This window comes from Malaclemys terrapin, chromosome 2, assembly GCF_027887155.1.
Source record: "Malaclemys terrapin pileata isolate rMalTer1 chromosome 2, rMalTer1.hap1, whole genome shotgun sequence".
In the NCBI taxonomy this organism is placed as follows: Eukaryota; Metazoa; Chordata; order Testudines; family Emydidae; genus Malaclemys; species Malaclemys terrapin.
The window spans coordinates 32,663,115-32,681,825 of NC_071506.1; the positions used below are offsets into that span (position 1 = coordinate 32,663,115).

General features: G+C 41.2%; 1 protein-coding gene across 3 annotated transcripts in view; it reads left to right on the plus strand.

Moving 5' to 3' along the window:
• Positions 1-17,983, plus strand: part of RSPO2 (R-spondin 2) — a 173,951-nt gene extending 155,968 nt beyond the window's left edge. For all 3 annotated transcript variants that reach the window (XM_054018730.1, XM_054018731.1, XM_054018732.1), the window contains one exon: positions 17,874-17,983. In XM_054018730.1, the coding sequence (XP_053874705.1) occupies positions 17,874-17,983 (110 nt within the window). The remainder of the gene's footprint in view (positions 1-17,873) is intronic.
• The last annotated feature ends 728 nt before the right edge of the window (positions 17,984-18,711 follow it).

An 18,711-nucleotide genomic window follows, 5' to 3' on the forward strand; every position in this document is an offset into this window, starting at 1 on the left:
AATCTGATGTTGTAGTCAGTAACATCCTTAGTATCCTGGATGAATACTCTGTCATGTGCTTGATCAGTTAGAAGATTGATCTTTAAATATTTCAGGTGTTGTGCTTCTGAATTGCCAATGAGACTAAAACAGATAATGGTATCTTTGATTTAGTGTGCCAGCCAGTCAAATTTTGCCAACTCTATTCTTCAGACATATTTTGTAACCAGTGATTTAACATTCCAGTTGTATGAATCCACTCACCAGTTTTCAATAATACCAACTAGGCCATTTTTTCCTCATATGTGAGCGCTTCTGATTATTACCCAAGCTCCAAGCATTGGTAAACAGGCAATTAACTTTTCTCTTCATATTTTGTGATTCTTTGATTCATTATGTTCATAACACCTTGAGTGTGAGTTATATTTCTGTGTTTGCCCCCTTAACATCTTCCCCCTCTGTTGTTAGTTTAATGTCTTTCTGACTAGTTTAACTAGTCGGTCATCCAGAAAATCTCTTGCTACTGACCTAGATGCCATCTAAACTGTACAGCCCCATCTCTAAGGTGATCCAATGTTACACAGAACCAAACCTCTCTACTTTACATCGACCTAGCCAACCATTCTCCTCCACTACTTTCTGCCAGCTCTCTTCCCTTGCTCATGCAACAGAAAGGAGCTGCAAATTGAAGACCCAGACATTCCTCCCGTCCATTTCACTTCTGGCATCCCGGAAGTCTTCAATAATCTGTGAAGTGTCACTTGAAGCTGTGTCATTAGTATCATCATCCATGGTGTCTCGCTTGTTTTGCCTTTAGAATCCCACCAATCCTGTAGTCAAGCCCCTTGTCGGAGCTCCAGGAAGAAACTATGCCATCCTGCTGCCTTTTTGGCCATTGTAGAGTGTTTTATCCACTCTCCTTAATATGCAGGCCTTACTGAGGATTGTGTTTTCTTTATTATGGTCTGTCTCTTCAGAACATTTGAGGTCCTTGTGGAATGAGCTGAGCAGCTATGTTTAGGTACGGCCCCTGAAGTTCTCTGCTGCTTTCCTTCAGTTGAGGCCTAACAGACATTGTCTGTGGCTGCCATGCTGAGTAGCAGATTTGTTACCTCTGGCTGTGTAGAATTCCTCATGGTTCTCTCTGTCCTGGGGGTCCCAGACTACCCATCATCATCTCTATTTCTTAGAGGATTTGATTATTAGAGATGTCAATAGGTGGGTATCTGATGACCTTCAGTGACTTACCTACAATGTACGAAGGTGGCAAATCCCACGCAATATCTATACAAACTTCTAATAAGTTCTGGGGATGAGCTGGTGGCTGTAGCACATATGGATACTGTAGCGGGGTGGCTACCCCGCTCCTGCCCGGAAAGGCTTAAAACAGCCCTGGCAGAGGGCTGCAGCTCTAAAAGCTAGGCTAATTGGGGAAGCAGCCACAGCAGGGCCATGCCCCAATCAGGCCACAGCTGGCCTATATAAAAAGGGGAGCCAGAGGCCAAAGAGTCTCTCTCTGTGTTCAGAGAGAGAAGGGCCTGGCTGCAGGGAGTTAGACAGGGTACCTGTAGTGGAGCAGGGCTGGGGAAAGGCTGGGGAGCTCCAACCTGGATAGCCCCAGGCTGCGGCCTGGTAATAGGCCAAGGGGTACTGGGGGTTGCAGAGGACAGCCCAGGGCTAGGCCAAGGCAGCAGGTCCAAACCCAACCTTGCTAATGATGAGTGGCCTATACTGCAGTCTGCCCCAGAGAGTGGGGGCTAGTTGGTGACTGGCAGTGGCCTTATCCTGAGGTTAGGTGGGGATAGTGGGTGGGGGTTCCCCAGGGAGGGGAGACCCAGCGTGTGTGGGTATTGCCAGGGGGCAGCACCCAGAGCAAGGGGCACAGGGTCCTGGGAGGGACACGGGGGGGCCAGGCCAGAGGGCAGGTGGATCACCAGCCTGCAGGGGGTGCTCCAGGATGCTGGGTGAGATAATTCCCAGAAGTGACCAGCAGGAGGCACCGCAGGGGTGAGTCCGGACCTGTTACAGATACCAATGACCTAGAGATGGGTAGGAGAGGGATCCTGGAAACTAAATTTAGATTACTAGGATGAAAAGCTTAGCCCTGGAACTCCTATACTAGCTTTCTCTGAAAAGCTGCTAGTTTCATGTGCAGGCTCAGCTAAATGGGAGGAGCTTGGGTCTCAATAAATGGATAAAAGATGGTATAAAGAGGCATGTTTTAAATTTTATTAGGCACAGGGAAAATTTGAGGGGAGAGAACGTGTACGGATATATGAGTTCAAACTTAACCATAGTGCTGATATAAAAATGTAGCAAGGATAGACTAATATTCTGACTGGAAGTCCATTATATCCATCAGTGACATTTTAACCAGGAAAAAATCTTTAATGTGTTTCATCTGACCATACTGAAAGATAAATTCGTGCATCCTCTCAGATACAATCCATGTCACCTATATGAACAATTTAAAAAAGACTAGGTAATGCTGTGCACCAATATTGTAAATAATAATTTAACTCCTAGCTGAGCTAAAGAAGTGGTCTTCAACATTAGATAATTTGGTAAATATTAAGTGTACCATTGTTACAACAGCAGCATTCCTGATGGATAATACTTTATTTTAGTTTCTAAGGACTTGATTCTGCCACCCTTACTCACACTGGGATTACTTGTGTATTAAGATGCTATTCACTGTAAGGGAGGCAGAATTGATCCCTGAACATTTCTGCTGTTTCAATAATAAAGTTGTGGGAATAAAGTGAGTGTGTTTATTGTGTTCCTGATCAAAGCTCTTAAAAGGAATTTTAAAAATTTGCAACTAAATAGCACTTTGGAAAATAAAAATTGGCTGCAAAATAGTACCTTCCCAACATAATACGTGTATGCGAGAGGCCCTTAATGGAACATAATCCAATTTCTAGTGCCGGAATTAAATCTTGCAGGCGCCACAAATCATTGGTATCTTAATAGAAAAATGTTTTTTCTTTGCAATGTATAAAGAAATGAAAAGTAAAGTCAGTAAAATAGGCAAGGAGAAGGGAAGATGGAAGAGAAGTGGAGAGCATGTTTTGAAATATTAAGCAGAATTCTAAGCCAGAACACCAGATCTGAGTCCACTCCGGTTTTGGGGAAGTTCACAACCAAACTTCAGAACATTATCAAATAAAGCCATAATCTCTAAGAACAGGTAATGTGTATATACACAGTTATAATCTGTGTATGAACATATTGTTAATTACTTTCAAATTTGTTTTTATACTTCTATTATTTATAGGCTTAGTGATAGGAAATTGACTTTTGACTGTTGTAAATCACTGTCTTAATTTCCATGATCTCCCCTCTGAAACTGGATGGTCAACACAAATTGTTGTTAAAGTGATTATTCTTTCTGTGTTAGGGGAACTATTGTGATCAGCCCCCTCATTTAGATGTTTGTAGGTATCTTAATAGATACATAATGGTAGATGCAACGGCACACCCCTCCTGGTTCAACAGCTCTTCCATCTCTGTCTCACATCCTATAAAACTTTCAGTTTAGCACTGAACCATTTTATTATATAACATTCATATGTCATTTCTTAGGTGTCATTTTGATCATCAGTTTGGGGGGGAAACAGACACAGGAGCTAAGGCCAAAATTTTGCATCGGAGTTACCTAAATTGGGCACATAAATCCACCTGTGAGCACCTAAAGAAAAGTGGCCTGATTTTCAGATCGGTAGAGCCTACAGTTCTTTTAAAAATCAGGCCATTTTGTTAGGTACCTAACTTTATGCACCCAAACTAGAGAATTTTGTCTAGAGCCCCAATCCTGCAAATGTTTTACTTTAAAAGTAGTCCCGATTGACTTAAGTGGGATTTCTCATATGAATAAATGTAAACATGTGAATGAATGTTTGCAGAGGCCTATATGACTTGCCTTGGGAGGCATTGTATTTTAATGGATTAGACCTAGAACTGGTCACTGGAGACTTGGATTCCAGACCTGGTTCTGACTTGCTGTTTAACACCAGGCATGTTACTTGAATTCTGAATTTATTTAAACACTTGTAAATTGGGGATACTGATTTGACAAGTGCTGTATGAAGTGGCAGTATTAAGGCTTGTTAGTAGCAATCAGGGATAGAATTCCAGACATCCTGGTTCTTAATGCTTAATCTTCTAGACCATATGGCTTTGGGGGCAGCATCGTTTCCTCCTCCAGCTTTTAAGCATTCACAAGTGTGGAATTTTTTAAAGCAAAAGTGGATTTTTTTAATTTAAAAAATAACCCCCTCAGACAGTGACAAATAAGTTACAAAAACGAACATTGAGAAGTGTTATAAGATCACCTCAAACTCAAACACACAAATTGAAAAAGGAAAAAAAAACTTTGCATTACAAATGTTTTGCCTGGCTCTACTTACATGGTGCTGAGTGCCCTCACTGAGTGTGATCAGCATCTTGCAGGATCAGGTTGAGCCCTCAGCACCTAGTGCATGATGATATCCATAATACAGGATGTTTAATTCTGATTGAACCTGCAACAGACGGCTGTATTGATTGCAATAGAGTTACTTCTGATTTTACACCACCACAAGGGAAAGGAGAATTAGGCTCAACATTTCTTAGATTATCTTGCTTCTCAGTTAAACACTTACCTTGACTGTGATTTTTCTGAGAAGTTTTGTAGCACTTTACAGCTGACAGACTCTCTCCCCCTTCTTTCTGCTTCTTCCATGATCCTCTTTGTGTGAGGTCCTTATTTTTAATCTTATTTTGTAAAATGAGTCAGTTGGCTTCTATTCAGGGCAGAGTAAGTGGCTGCTTCTGCAAAGAAAATTAATATTCTTGTTTGGAAGGGTGAAAGTAAATTAATAACTGGAAGGGGAGGCAAGTCTGCAATTAGTATCGCCACTGCCCTCTACTGTGCACGGTGCAAAACACATGGTGAATAAAAAGAAGAACAAGAGTACTTGTGGCACCTTAGAGACTAATTTGTTAGTCTCTAAGGTGCCACAAGTACTCCTGTTCTTCTTTTTGCGGATACAGACTAACACGGCTGTTACTCTGAAACTTGTCATGGTGAATAAAGTTTCCCTTAAGCTCTCCCTACCAAGACTCTTATTGTCAGTGAACTTTGTACTGCTTTGGTTTCCTTATCTTGCTGTTAGCTCAACAAGGGAAGATCCACTGCGATATCTTTTGTTTGCTGGTTTTTGTTTTTGCTACTTGTAAACTATATTATTTCTGTAGGACTCAGTATTCCCTAAACAGACATCCTCTGAAGATTTTTCAGTGTCAGCCAGAAGGGAAGTTTCAGTGATAGATTTTTATAGGTCTTGCTTCCAGTTTCATGTAGATGGTTCTTTCTATATAGGTTTTCATGGGCCAAAAGGAAAGTGGATGCCTACTTTGAGAGGAGCAGGGAATGGCAAAAGTCTGTCTTCAATTTACTTCTTCCCTTTTCCCCTTAGATAAAAATAATCAATATTTTATTTTTTTACTGGATGTGGCTCAAAGTAAAAATAATCCCATACCCAGTCTGTAGGGCTGTCATGCAGAAATTTGGAACAGCTGGAATATTTGTTTCTCCTGATAATTCTTTGTTTTTCTATATCACTTTAACCAGATTAGCTGGTAAACTGTGCTATATAAACACCTTAGTTAGCATGAGAGATAGTAGCTCAAAGTATTAACAGATATATGATTAAATTTGTCAGTGTTCCTGTTCACTATACCTTTATTATACCTTTATACATATTATACTTTTCATATGTAAAATGTAGTCATTTGTCCAAGGCATGCAATGAGTCACTAAGGGTATATCTCACAGCAAAGAAAAATCCGCAGCTGGCCCATGCCAGCTGACTAGGGTTCTCGGGGCCCAAGCTGTGGGGCTGTTTCATTGCTGTGTAGACTTCCACCTTTTTTGTGGCTGGGCGAGGGGTAAGGGGGGAGGTCTTGGTGTAATGTTTTAGTTATTTAAAACAGCAAAAATATCCATCATGCAGTTTCATATTGACACTCACATGGATTATCAGCAGGGCTGGAACTTTTAGATCCACCACACAGGTCTCTGCCACTTCAGCTAATGGAGTACCTGATAGCAGTAGTTGGTTGTCATCATCTGTGTGAACCATCACAGGAGGGGGATCAAACACATACTTTGCCGGAGGGTTTTACAGATATTTTGTGTCAGCATCAGAATGGTGAGACTCGGAAATCTTGGGATCCATTCCAGGCTCTGAAGGCAGGCACAGACTGTTCTGTCCATTTCCCCCAATCCCTTTTGATCTGTTCCTATTCCAGCTACATTCTCCTTGCCTACCCAGTCTCCACTCCTCAGGTTTCTCATCCCAGTTCCCTTTCCCAGCCAGTCCCTATTCCCCCTTGCCAGCTCCTCATCTGATCAGTCTCTCTGCCATGTACACACTGGATCTTAGAGTCCTTCCCTGAGCTCCTCATCCAATCTCATTCTCACCCTCTCTCCCTCCTTGCCCCAGTCCCAGTTCACCCTCTGTATCCCAGCTCCTTCTTGGATCTGTCTCCCTGTCCTCTCATAGGTTCCTAGTCCCAATTTCCTTGTCTCCCCAGTCAGTCCTTTTTTCTCAGATAGTCATCTGATTTCAGTGTCTCCCTTCCCAGCCAGCTGGCTCCCAGTCCCTCCACTCATTTCAATCACTGGTTCCCAGTCTCCTTCCCTAACAAGTTCCAGCCTCTCCTCCTCTGTTGGCTCCCAGTTCCAGTCACCTTGTCCAACCTATCCCAGGCTTCCCCTACTCTGATTCCCAGGTCCAGTCTCCTTACCGATCCGGCCTCAGTCTCCACCTTCCCGAGCTCCCAGACAGAGATTTTTCATTCAGTTGCAGTCATTTCTGGATTGATCCACCCATGCTGGTACTGCAGCGAACAGCTTTTGTCTGTATTTATCCTGGTTGCTCAACAAGGTTTTTGAACAGCCCTGTTGGCAGCCACATCAAAACATCCTTTGAAAAGGGTGCTCATGAGATTGGTCATCCTCATGTCAGTGGGAATTCTTATCTTTCAATCTTCATGTGTTTGTGATACTCCTTTTGGTGGAACTTGCCTCCACTGCATTGCACTGGCAGTGTGTTAATCCAATTTAGCACCCAGTATTTAGCTTTGTATGTGTTTGTACAGCCAGGGCCAGCTCCAGCACCAGCTAAGGAACCAGGTGCTTGTGGGGGCCAATACAAAGGGGCGGCACTCCATCCGCTATCGGGGCGGCCCATCCGGGTCTTCGGCAGGAATTCGGGGGCAGGTCCCTCATTCCCTCTCTTCCTCTTTGAGCTGCCACCCAAGTGCCGCTGAAGAGGAAGAGAGGGAGTGAAGGACCCGCCACCGAAGAGTGGAGCGGTGCGAGTGAGCTGCCACCGAAGTGCCGCTGACCAGCTTTTTTTCCCCGCCGCCTGGGGCGGCAGAAAACCTAAAGCCAGCCCAGTGTACAGCACCCAGTACAGCAGAGCTCTTATACTGATGGGTCCTCCAGTCACTGATGCAATCGGAATATGAAATAATTGTAAAGTTTGCCTAGTTCCTTTCCTCTGCCTCTTTATGGTAGCCATCTTGCATTCTCTCTACAAGCCTAATTTTGTGTATTGAGCACTCTGGTGATGATAGCACCTAGACTAGGGCACTGCTGTAAGTTTCATAACATAGTAAAGCATTGCAAGTGCTGGCCAGCGCTCAAATGACTCACTGTGGAATTACCAGCTCCTGACACCCAGCTATATCCCTAAATCTACACCGTGACATGGAAAGTTGCCACTAATTCCTGCAACTTCTTAACCCTGCTGAGAGTACCAGGAAATGAATTGCCTTGGGAGAGCAATAAGATTTACACATCAGCTTCCCTTTTTAATTAGTGTGTGTGTGTGTGTATATATATATATATATATATATATATATATATATATATATATATATATATAAAAATAAAATCTGTGGTCAATTTGACTATTTGGCTTGCTTGACTGTTCTCCATTATCTTTGGCCTTTTTTTAAGTGAATGTTTATAATATCTAGAGGATGCAAACTGTAAATCAAATGTAGATGTCTAAGCATCCAAGTTTTTAGACATGATAGTGCCAAGTTTTAGGCATTACCATGCCAATCCTGCCTCTTCAAAAATGTTCTCTTGGCACATTTCTCTCAATTTTTGATCTCTCTAGTTATTCTGTGGCCAAAAGGGCTAATATGATTTTTTGGATGCATAAACAGCATAAATCTTGAGTTAGAAGTACAGAGGCTATTTTACCTCTGTATTTGGTACAGGTGCAACCGCTGCTGGAATATTGTGTCCAGTTCTGGTCTCCACAATTAAAGAAGGAGGTTGATAAATTGGAGAGGGTTCAAAAGAGCCATGAGAATGATTAAAGGATTAGGAAACATGCCTTATAGTGAGATACTCAAGGAGCCCAGTCCATTTAGATTAACAAAGGGAGGGCTAAGGGGTGACTTGATTATAGTCTATAAGTACCCACATGGGGAATAACTGTTCAACAACGGGCTCTTCAATCTAGCAGAGAAAGGCATAATGGCTGCAAATTGAAGCTAGACAAATTCAGACTGAAATAAGGTGTAAATTTTTAACAGTGAGAGTATTTAACCATTGGAACAACTTAGCAAGGTGATGCTGGATTATCCATTACTGGAAATTTTAAAATCAAGATTGGATGATTTTCTAAAAGATCTGCTAGAATTATTTTGTGGAAGTTCTATGGCCTGTGATATACAGGAAATCTGACTAGATGATCACAGTGGTCCCTTCTGGCTGTGGAATCTGTGAATCTCCAACTTCTCCGCTTTCCCTATTGCTTTTCCATTGTTGTTGATAGCTGATTGTAGTCGATACTACACTCAAAGGACATGATTTGAATGGAATAACCACTTCTTGCTCATCATACAAAGGAAATACTGCCCCAAGTGTCCAATTTAGAACTGCAGCAAAATGGCAGAATGACAGGAGTGATTTACATATGTAAAAGCACTGAACCCTCAAAAGCAGAATTAAGACAGAGGGAAAGACCAGGAGGAATATATTTAGAAAGTTCTGCCTCATGCCCCAGCCACTATTGTTTTAACTTAATACTCAGAGCTGCCGATATGTGAAACCTCTGAATATGTAAATATGTGGATGGGATTGGGAAGACTAGGGATGCACCTTCATGCCCTATTGATACAGCAATATATTGAAATAGAATTTTAAATTCTATATTTCAAAGAAACAGCCAGGGCAATTTAAATATTTTCCATATATATTATATAAAAGAAAAAAACAACAGCCGCAGCAACAACAAAAAACAGTTGGCATGTATGGGCACCCCAACATTATAATAATCTGAGAACCAAATCATGCATACTAGAAATTAAATTGTAGTTACAGTCCTTGGCTGTATGCTTTAGTATCGTAAATATTTACTGCCCTCTTGTGGAGAAAAGCTGTATTATCAATCTAGAGAAGCCAGAAATGGAGAAATCCTATCAGATCGCATCTATCTTTCTGTGTGGGCAGAACACAGTTATTCGTCCGACAGAGGATGGATCAGATATTAAACTGATACTAAATGTCATAACAGCCACGGAATTAATCAGATTATAATAGCTCCATGAGAGCAGGTTCTTGATAAGCATATTTTATACATTAATGTTATCTCAGGCTCTGAGGACATGGCTGGTGAGGACACTCTCTGTACTTTGTTTTTTGGAATGTTGTGGATATCTCTGTGTTTCAAACACCTCTCCCTTCAAAATATGCATTAGGAAGATCACCTCTCCTCTGAAAAGGATTGGATGCATCTCCCTTCGTTCTGAGTCTAGTGACACGTATCCTAAACTAGGCAGATGAGTCCATTCAGAAGGATGTGCAGCGTTTCCAAAGCCCAATGGCTCAGGCGGTAAAACCCCCGAGCAGGGAACTACGCACGATACATCTTGCATGGGAGCATGCAGCAGTAACTACAGGACTAGAGACAGTCAGATGGTTAACAATAAAATCCTGATGCATAAATGAAAATGCCAGATTAGGTCTGAAGCTTTGTGGGGCCATTATTCACTAGTATAGGGTCAGCAGCTGCATATTCGTGAACAGGTTTGTGAATATTAGTACCAAGAATGATTTGTCCAGAAATACATGTGGACGTGCATTATTCACTGTTTGCTACTGATCTGCTGATTGGTTTGTCATCCAGGAAGGGGGCAGAAGCAGTACACTGAAACCTGAGTGACCAGCCACACACTATGAATAACCAATACTCTATAATTAGTGAACAGTTCATAAAGAACACTAAAAATTACTAGCTCAAACAGCTTTGGCTAGTATTTCTAAACAACAAATACATTAATAGAAAAGAAGGATTGACTCGTATAATTTGGCATTAAACAAAAAAAAGCAAAATTTTAGGGCTGTCAAGCAATCAAAATTAATCGTGATTAATCGCACTGTTAAAAATAATAGAATACCATTTATTTAAATATTTTGGATGTTTTCTACCTTTTCAAATATATTGATTTCAATTACAACACAGAATACAAGATGTACAGTGCTCACTTTATATTGATTTTTGATTACAAATATTTCCATTGTAAAAAAACAAAAGAAATAGTATATTTTAATTCACCTAGTACAAGTACTGCAATGCAATCTCTTTATAATGAAAGTTGAACTTACAAATGTAAAATTATGTACAGTAACTGCATTCAAAAATAAAACAAATGTAAAACTTTAGAACCTATAAGTCCACTCAGTTCTACTTCAGCCAATCGCTCAGACAAACAAGTTTGGTTACAATTTGCCGGGGATAATACTGCCCACGTCTTGTTTACAATGTCACCTGAAAGTGAGAACAGGCATTCGCATGGCACTGTTGTAACCGGCATCGCAAAATATTTATGTACCAGATGCGCTGAAATTCATATGTCCCTTCATGCTTCAACCACCATTTCAGAATATATGTGTCCATGCTGATGGCGGGTTCTAATCAATAATGATCCAAAGCAGAGCGGACCGACGCATGTTCATTTTCATCATCTGAGTCAGATGCCATCAGCAGAAGGTTGATTTCTTTTTTGGTGGTTCAGGTTCTGTAGTTTCCGCATTGGAGTGTTGCTCTTTTAAGACATCTGAAAGCATTCTTCACACCTCGTCCCTCTCAGATTTTGGAAGGCACTTCAGATTCTTAAATCTTGAGTTGAGTGCTGTATCTATCCTTAGAAATCTCACACTGGTACCTTCTTTGCATTTTGTCAAATCTGCTGTGAAAGTGTTCTTAAAACGAACGTGTGCTGGGTCATCATCCAAGACTGCTATAACATGAAATATATGGCAGAATGCATGTAAAATAGAACAGGAGACATACAATTCTCCCCCAAGGAGTTCAGACACAAATTTAATTAACACATTATTTTTTTTAATGAGCATCATCAGCATGGAAGCATGTCCTCTGGAATGGTGGCTGAAGCATGAAGAGGCATATGAATGTTTAGCATATCTGGCACGTAAATACCTTGCAATGCCACCTACAAAAATGCCATGCGAATGCCTGTTCTCACTTTCAGGTGACATTGTAGCTAAGAAACAGTCAGCAGTATCTCCTGTAAATGTAAACAAACTTGTTTGTCTTAGCAATTGGCTGAATAAGAAGTAGGACTGAGTGGACTTGTAGGTTCTAAAGTTTTACATTGTTTTGGTTTGGTTTTTTTGAGGTGCAATTATGCAACAAAAAATCTACGTTTGTAAGTTACACTTTCACTATCAAGAGATTGCACTACAGTACTTGTATGAGGTGAATTGAAAAATACTATTTCTTTTATCATTTTTACAGTGCAAATATTTGTAATAAAAATATAAAACAAGCACTGTACACTTTGTATTGTGTCATAATAGAAATCAATATCTGAAAATGTAGAAAAACATACAAAAATATTTAATACATTTCAATTGGTATTTTATTGTTTAACAGTGCGATTAATTTTTTAAATCACAGTTAATGTTTATGTTTAATTGCAGTTAATGGGGGGGAGGGAGAGCTCAGTGGTTTGAGCATTGGCCTGCTAAACCCGGGGTTGTGAGTTCAATCCTTAAGGGGGCCACTTAGGGATCTGGGGCAAAATCAGTACTTAGTCCTGCTAGTGAAGGTAGCGGGCTGGACTTGACTTGGTGACCTTTCAAGGTCCTTTCCAGTTCTATGAGATAGGTATATCTCCATATATTATTTTTTTATTATTATTTTATTATAATTAATCAGGTGAGTTAACTGATTAATTGACAGCCCTACTAAATTCATAACTAATATTAATCATAACAAAGTTTGACCAGCTGTACAAAAGGCCACTGACTGGCTTCTCAAGTAATACTTTTTCAAAATTACCTGTGCAAAAAGTGGCATTTATGTAGAGTGAAGCAAACTATTCAGAACAATATTTTTCATATAGGTATGTTTTGTAAAACCTGCTTTGCCGTGAACAACAATACAGAGAATCTAGCTCAGTTTCAAAGTTTCCTAGGCTCTATGCACCAGTCTCTATAAACCACCAAAAGAATTTCCAAAAGTTCCAACAAAGCTTTGTTAGAAAGTCCCTGTAACAAGTTTTGAAAACTCAATGCTTCATAGGTGAGGATAAATCAGGATTAAGTGGCTACTGGGGAAACTGTTACAATACCAATTGCAATCTTACAATACCAATCCATTTTTGAAAAGTATTTAATTACCATGCAAAGAAAAATATCTTAAATGTGTGTACACACACACACATACACACTCTCTCTGATCAGTCTGGGTGATCCTGTCTTTGCTTTGTTCAGTTTAATTTGTTGTTCACTCTAATCCCATTGGTGTAATGCATCACAGACGTTCAAGGAGAATTTGACCACAGTAATAAAATAATTATTGAAGATTAGTCTTGATAAGGAGGCAGCTATCTTGGAAAGTAGAAACAATGGCTATGGCTATATGCCAAATGACAGGCACGGGCGTTATTACTAGAAATAGTGAATTGCCATTTAAAGAGCAGAGCTGGCCATAGATCCCAGGCTGCTGTGCCAAACTACTTGCGTGCTTGAATTCTCTCTGAGAAAGATGGTTTTGTAAACAGTGTGGATTAGATTTGATATCTGAGCTATTGTCACGTTCAGTCTCATGCAGTGACACCATAAACTAAGATGGATAGTGGTGCCTTGGAGCCAAGTTGGGAGAAAAGACTTAGGGCCACATTGCAGCATTTAGACACTAGCTGGATTAGAGAGTGGTATGGGGCCATGCTACCACATAGGGAATGTTGAGGGGGATTGTACCAGGCTCCCCACCCTGAGAAGGATGCAGTCGTCCCTTTAGGGAAGCTGAACCATTCTTTAAAGAGGTGCAGCTTGTTCCCGCCACTCTGAAGTGTGGGGCTGAGTAGGGGTTGTGTGGCGGGGTTACAACTCACCGTCTCCTGCTGGCTGTCTTGAGAATTAGCTCTTTCCAGCCCAGAGCGCCCTCTGCAGGCCAGTGTCTCACCTGCTGCTGGCCCTGTGTCCCTCCCAGACCCCAGTGCCCTTTGCCCAGGGGTTCTGCCCACCACAGTACTCCCTTGCTCTGGGTCTCCCCTCCCTGAGGAACCCCCAATTCTCTAAACCCCCCTTGCCTCAATGACTATTGTCAGTCATCATCTAGCCCCCACCCCCTGGGGCAGTCTGTAAACCACTCATCATCAGCAAGGGGGTTAAGACCTGCTGCCTTTGCTTATCTCTGGGCTGCCCTTCTGCAGCCCCCGTACCTATTTGTAGGCCTTTAACTAGGCCTGCAGCCTGGGGTTTTGCTAGGCTGGAGCTCCCCAGCTCCCTCTGCCTTTCCCCAGCACTGCTCCACCTCAGGTACCCTGCTCAGCTCCTGAGCAGCCAGGTCCTTCTCTCTCAAAAAGCTAGAGAGAGAATGTCTGTTTCAGTCTATGGCCCTCAGCCCTCTTATAGGGTCAGCTGTGGCCGGATTGGGGCGTGGCCCCACCTGTTGCTGCTTCCCCCAATCAGCTTAGCTTTTCTCCACCACAGCCCTCTCCAGGGCTGCTTTAACCCCCTCAGGGAAGGAGTGGGATGACCACCCCACTACAGGTTAGGACAACAATGCTCCTCCTCCTCCTCACCCCACTATGGGTGTGTGTGGGGGCGGACTAAAGGTCCATGTGGTTTCAGGAGTTCAGAGACTCCTCTTGCCCTCTCTCCTATGTAGCCTCATGAGGGTCTGCCACAATCCAGCCTTTAGCCATTTCTCTCTGTGTAGTGTGCTGGGCAATCTGTATGTAATGGATCCTGGGTAAAATCTAACACTCACTTCAGCAGGCCTCAGGCCCTGGAGCCAGTTTTATTCCACTCTGATGGGAGGGGCTTGGATTCAAGGGGGCTCCAGCAGACCAGGTCCTTGCTCAGCAGCACACAATAGACAGGAGCAGGACATGGGTGGGGCTGTGTGAGGATTGGTGGCAGAGTTTATTCACTGCTGTTTCACATCCTCCCTCTGCACCAGGGTTACCTCACCCACACAGCTGAAGAAACAGCTGCAGTGCAGTGGCAGGGCCTCTCCCTGGCTATGCTGGGGAAAATGCCTTTTCCTCTTTCCTCCTACATGTCTCCCTGGTGCCCGCAAGCTAACTGGTTGGCTGAGATTTGACATTTTGTGCTTGTGTGCAGACCTAATTCCTCTACCATACATACAAAACCATAACACCCTGCAATAGAACACTCTGTAGCAAAATGTAAGGAAGTTCCTTCTCTTCTTCTTAGCATACGTTTGCTGACAAAGTAAACACACTCAGATAAGTCTGAATTTAATGAAATTTTGCATGCACGGAGGCATTGGCACCACACTTTCTTTGAACTCTGTAGCCTTCACATTCAGTACTTTTTTCACTAGTCTCCAAGAGTCTGTTACATTCTGGGGATAAAGCGGGCTAGCCAATAGAATGCCTTTTAAATTACCAAGTGCTCTCCATCTGAAATTGTAAATGGACTTTGGGGCTATGCATGTGCAGACAGCACACAGAACTGATGTTTTCCCAAGAGAATGTCTGTCCATTGCACTAGGTCAAAAAGGTAGTGCGTGATGTGAGGAGGGGCATTCCAGAGCTGTAACTCTCTTTCCTTGACTCAACCCCCTCCTTTCCAACCTACAGGAGTTACTTCAGCTCTAGGGCTGTTTCCAAAAGGAAAACAGTGAAATTGTCATTGTTTTTGTCAAGATCACTGTGTTTTTAATAGATTAGCTGAATCCCATCAAAATACTTGAAATGGTCTTTGTCGCTGCTCTGTACAATGATATAGAATCACTGAAGTCTGTTATATTTCATTGCTTCTTCACCATGGGGTATCATATTCACAGAGCACGCTAGCAATGTGATTTGTAAGGGGAAACTGTGGTAGAATGCTGAAACAAGTGGATACAGAGTAGTCTTTTCTCTGTCATTTTAGCAGTGAGTTTCAGAGTTCACAGTGAAAAAGTTTTACTGAATTAACACTCCATGCAGCATTCCGTTTACTTCTTTGGAGGGGAAGATAAAGAAAACAAGATGTGATGGTGAGCACATATTATATTGAGTGGTGTATGCACTTGTCCCAGTAAAGTGATAAAAGAGTCAGGTACTGATCAGCTTCAGTGGAAAAACTCCACGAATGCACACCCTGCTCTTCTGACTAGCAGCTTTATCACCCCTTTCAAAATTGCTTCTCTCCATTTGCCAGTTAATAAATGAACTGCTCCAAGATTCAGGCTTAAAAATTATTTTGAACATGTAAAGTATGAGGAAAAAATACAATATGCAACTGTTTAAACATCACTATTTTGATCCCTGGATCAAAGCAATATAATTGCATGAGAAAATTTTGATATGATATAGACATTTTTATAATTGAAACCATCTTTGTTTTAATGCAATTTAGTATCAACTTTTTCATTTTTCTGACTTCATTAGATGTGCCTGGTCATTAGATACAGTGTTACTAATTTGTTTTAATTTAAAGGCTGCTCCAGTTAATGATTGGTTGGACTAAGGTTTTACTGTGTAAGATTAACTAGATTTAAGGATGGCAAAATGCCATCGTAGCATTAATGCCAGACTTTAATGAGAAGCAGAACTAAACTCCTAGGACTCTGATAATTTTAATGTGGGACCACAGTTGTGCTCTCATTATCTTAATGCCCTGTTATATTTTGAACATAAAAATAAGTATTCTTCTCCCCATCAACTCCTAGTGATGATTACACTGAATGGTATAATGCTCAAGAATATATATAGTCTTAAAATCATATATATATATATATTAGATATATAACCCTAAATGCTGTTTCCTTTTGAACCATATCCTTTGTCTAAATTCTTATAATCAAATGGAGAAAATGTTTCCTACCTTCTCATTGTGTCTGCCTTTATTTTACAAACCACATGAAAGCAAGACAAGATCATACTGACAAACTTCTCTACTGCTAAAGAATACTCTCTCTCTCTCTCTCCTTATATTTTACTATTTTTTTATATTATAGGACACACTGATTTTTCTCCACTCTCATCCTCTTAAGTGAATTTAGTACTCCTGAAAGGTGCTGGGTTCGCAGATCTATAGACTGAAATCCTCTGTTTTTCCACTTATCATATACAGCAGTATAAATTTATCCTATATTCCTCACACAGCATATCTCAATAGGACCTGGAGGCTTCCATCTAAAGCCCTATTCCTTCGTACCTAAAAGCGCATTAAACACATGTATAAGGCCCTGATTGAAGAAAGCATCCTTATTCAGGACTGCTCTTAAGCACCTGCTTAAGAGTTGGGTTATTCATGAACCACACTGAACAATTGCCATTCTGGTGACTAACATACTAACACAGTAGCTGTGGGTATGTCTACACTGCAAAAACAAAGTCACAGCAGTGATTCTCAGAGCCCGGGTCAACTGACTTGGGCTTACAGAGGGTCCTGTGGCACCTTTAAGACTAACAGAAGTATTGGAGCATAAGCTTTCGTGGGTGAATGCCCACTTCATCAGGCACAAGTAATGGAAATTTCCAGAGGCAGGTATAAATCATACTGATTTATCACAGTATGATTTATACCTGCCTCTGGAAATTTCCATTACTTGCATCTGATGAAGTGGGCATTCACCCACGAAAGCTTATGCTCCAATACTTCTGTTAGTCTTAAAGGTGCCACAGGACCCTCTGTTGCTTTTTACAGATTCAGACTAACATGGCTACCCCTCTGATACTTGACTTGGGCTTGTAGGGTTTGTACCAGAGGGCTAAAAGTAGCCATGCAGACATTCCAGAGAGGGGTGTGGCTCTCAGAGCCTGGGCTCCAGCCCAAGCAGGAACGTCTATACCAGGGGTAGGCAACCTATGGCACGCATGCCGAAGGCAGCATGCAAGCTGATTTTCAGTGGCACTCACACTGCCCGGGATCTAGCCACCTGTCCGGGGTGGTTCTGCATTTTAATTTAATTTTAAATGAAGCTTCTTAAACATTTTAAAAACCTTATTTACTTTACATACAACAATAGTTTAGTTATATATTGTAGTCTTATAGAAAGAGACCTTCTAAAAATGTTAAAATGTATGACTGGCACGCAAAACCTTAAATTAGAGTGAATAAATGAAGACTCGGAACACCACTTCTGAAAGGTTGCCGACCCCTGGTCTATACTGACATTTTTAGCCCCAAGTTAGTTGACCTTGGCTCTGAAATATGCTGCCACAGGGCTTTCTTTCTTTTCTTCAGTGTAGATGTACCCTGTGTTAGCATTGCCACACAGTACATATTTTCCCAGCAGCTTCTGGAATAATTTTTGCATTCTCTCAAAAATACAACATAACCCTTTACCTAACGATTGTTTGTTCTGTTTTTGTGCTTTTTTTTTTCCAATTAGGAAGGAGGACAGCAAAAACAAAGGACAAGAGAAAGAAGAAAAAGAATTTAATGGAAAGGGCTCAGAAGCAGCACCACATCTTCCTAGCTACAGATAGAGCTAGCCAGTAAAGACTTTTTTGTTTGTTATATATATATATATATATATATATATTTTATTTTTTTTTTGCAAAGTGCACAAAAGCTGCTATATGCTCCTGCATATGGATGCACTGCAATTCAGCTGCTTTGACAGTATTGGCTGCAAATAACTTGTGAAAAATGTCCACAAGTTTGTTTGTGTTATTTATACTTTTTATTTTTTGAACCTGAAGACTCCAAGGGCCGGAGCGCACTGAGTTGAATCAGTGGAAGTGGTGCCGAAGTGTGTCAAAGACTTTGCATTCAGTGCCTGGGAAATGGAAGTGGCCAATGTGTTGACATAAAAGTGCAACAGGAAAGAAGGCTGCAAATCACCATTAAATAATGGACTTGTGCATATTTATATAAAAGAGGAGGTCTGGGTGGTGTAGGTACTCTTGCATTTATGGCCTTTGTTTCTCATATTTGTACATTTCAAGAGTAAATGTATATGAATATCTGCTTAGTGTTAATGTGCATTATTCTCTGCACCATTCTCTGCACCCACTGTATTGAAACAGTTGTATAATAAAACTCTGCTTTAAGAAGATATACCACAGGAGTTACTGCTTAGTGTTCTAGGAGCACAATAGTCCTCATGTGTACATATTATGCTGTCTGTGTATAAATAAACTTATTTACTGTACATTTGTGCTTTCATTCTTATGTGTAACAAGTTATGTATGTTTAAAGTTATGTCACTTTGGTTCCAGTAATTC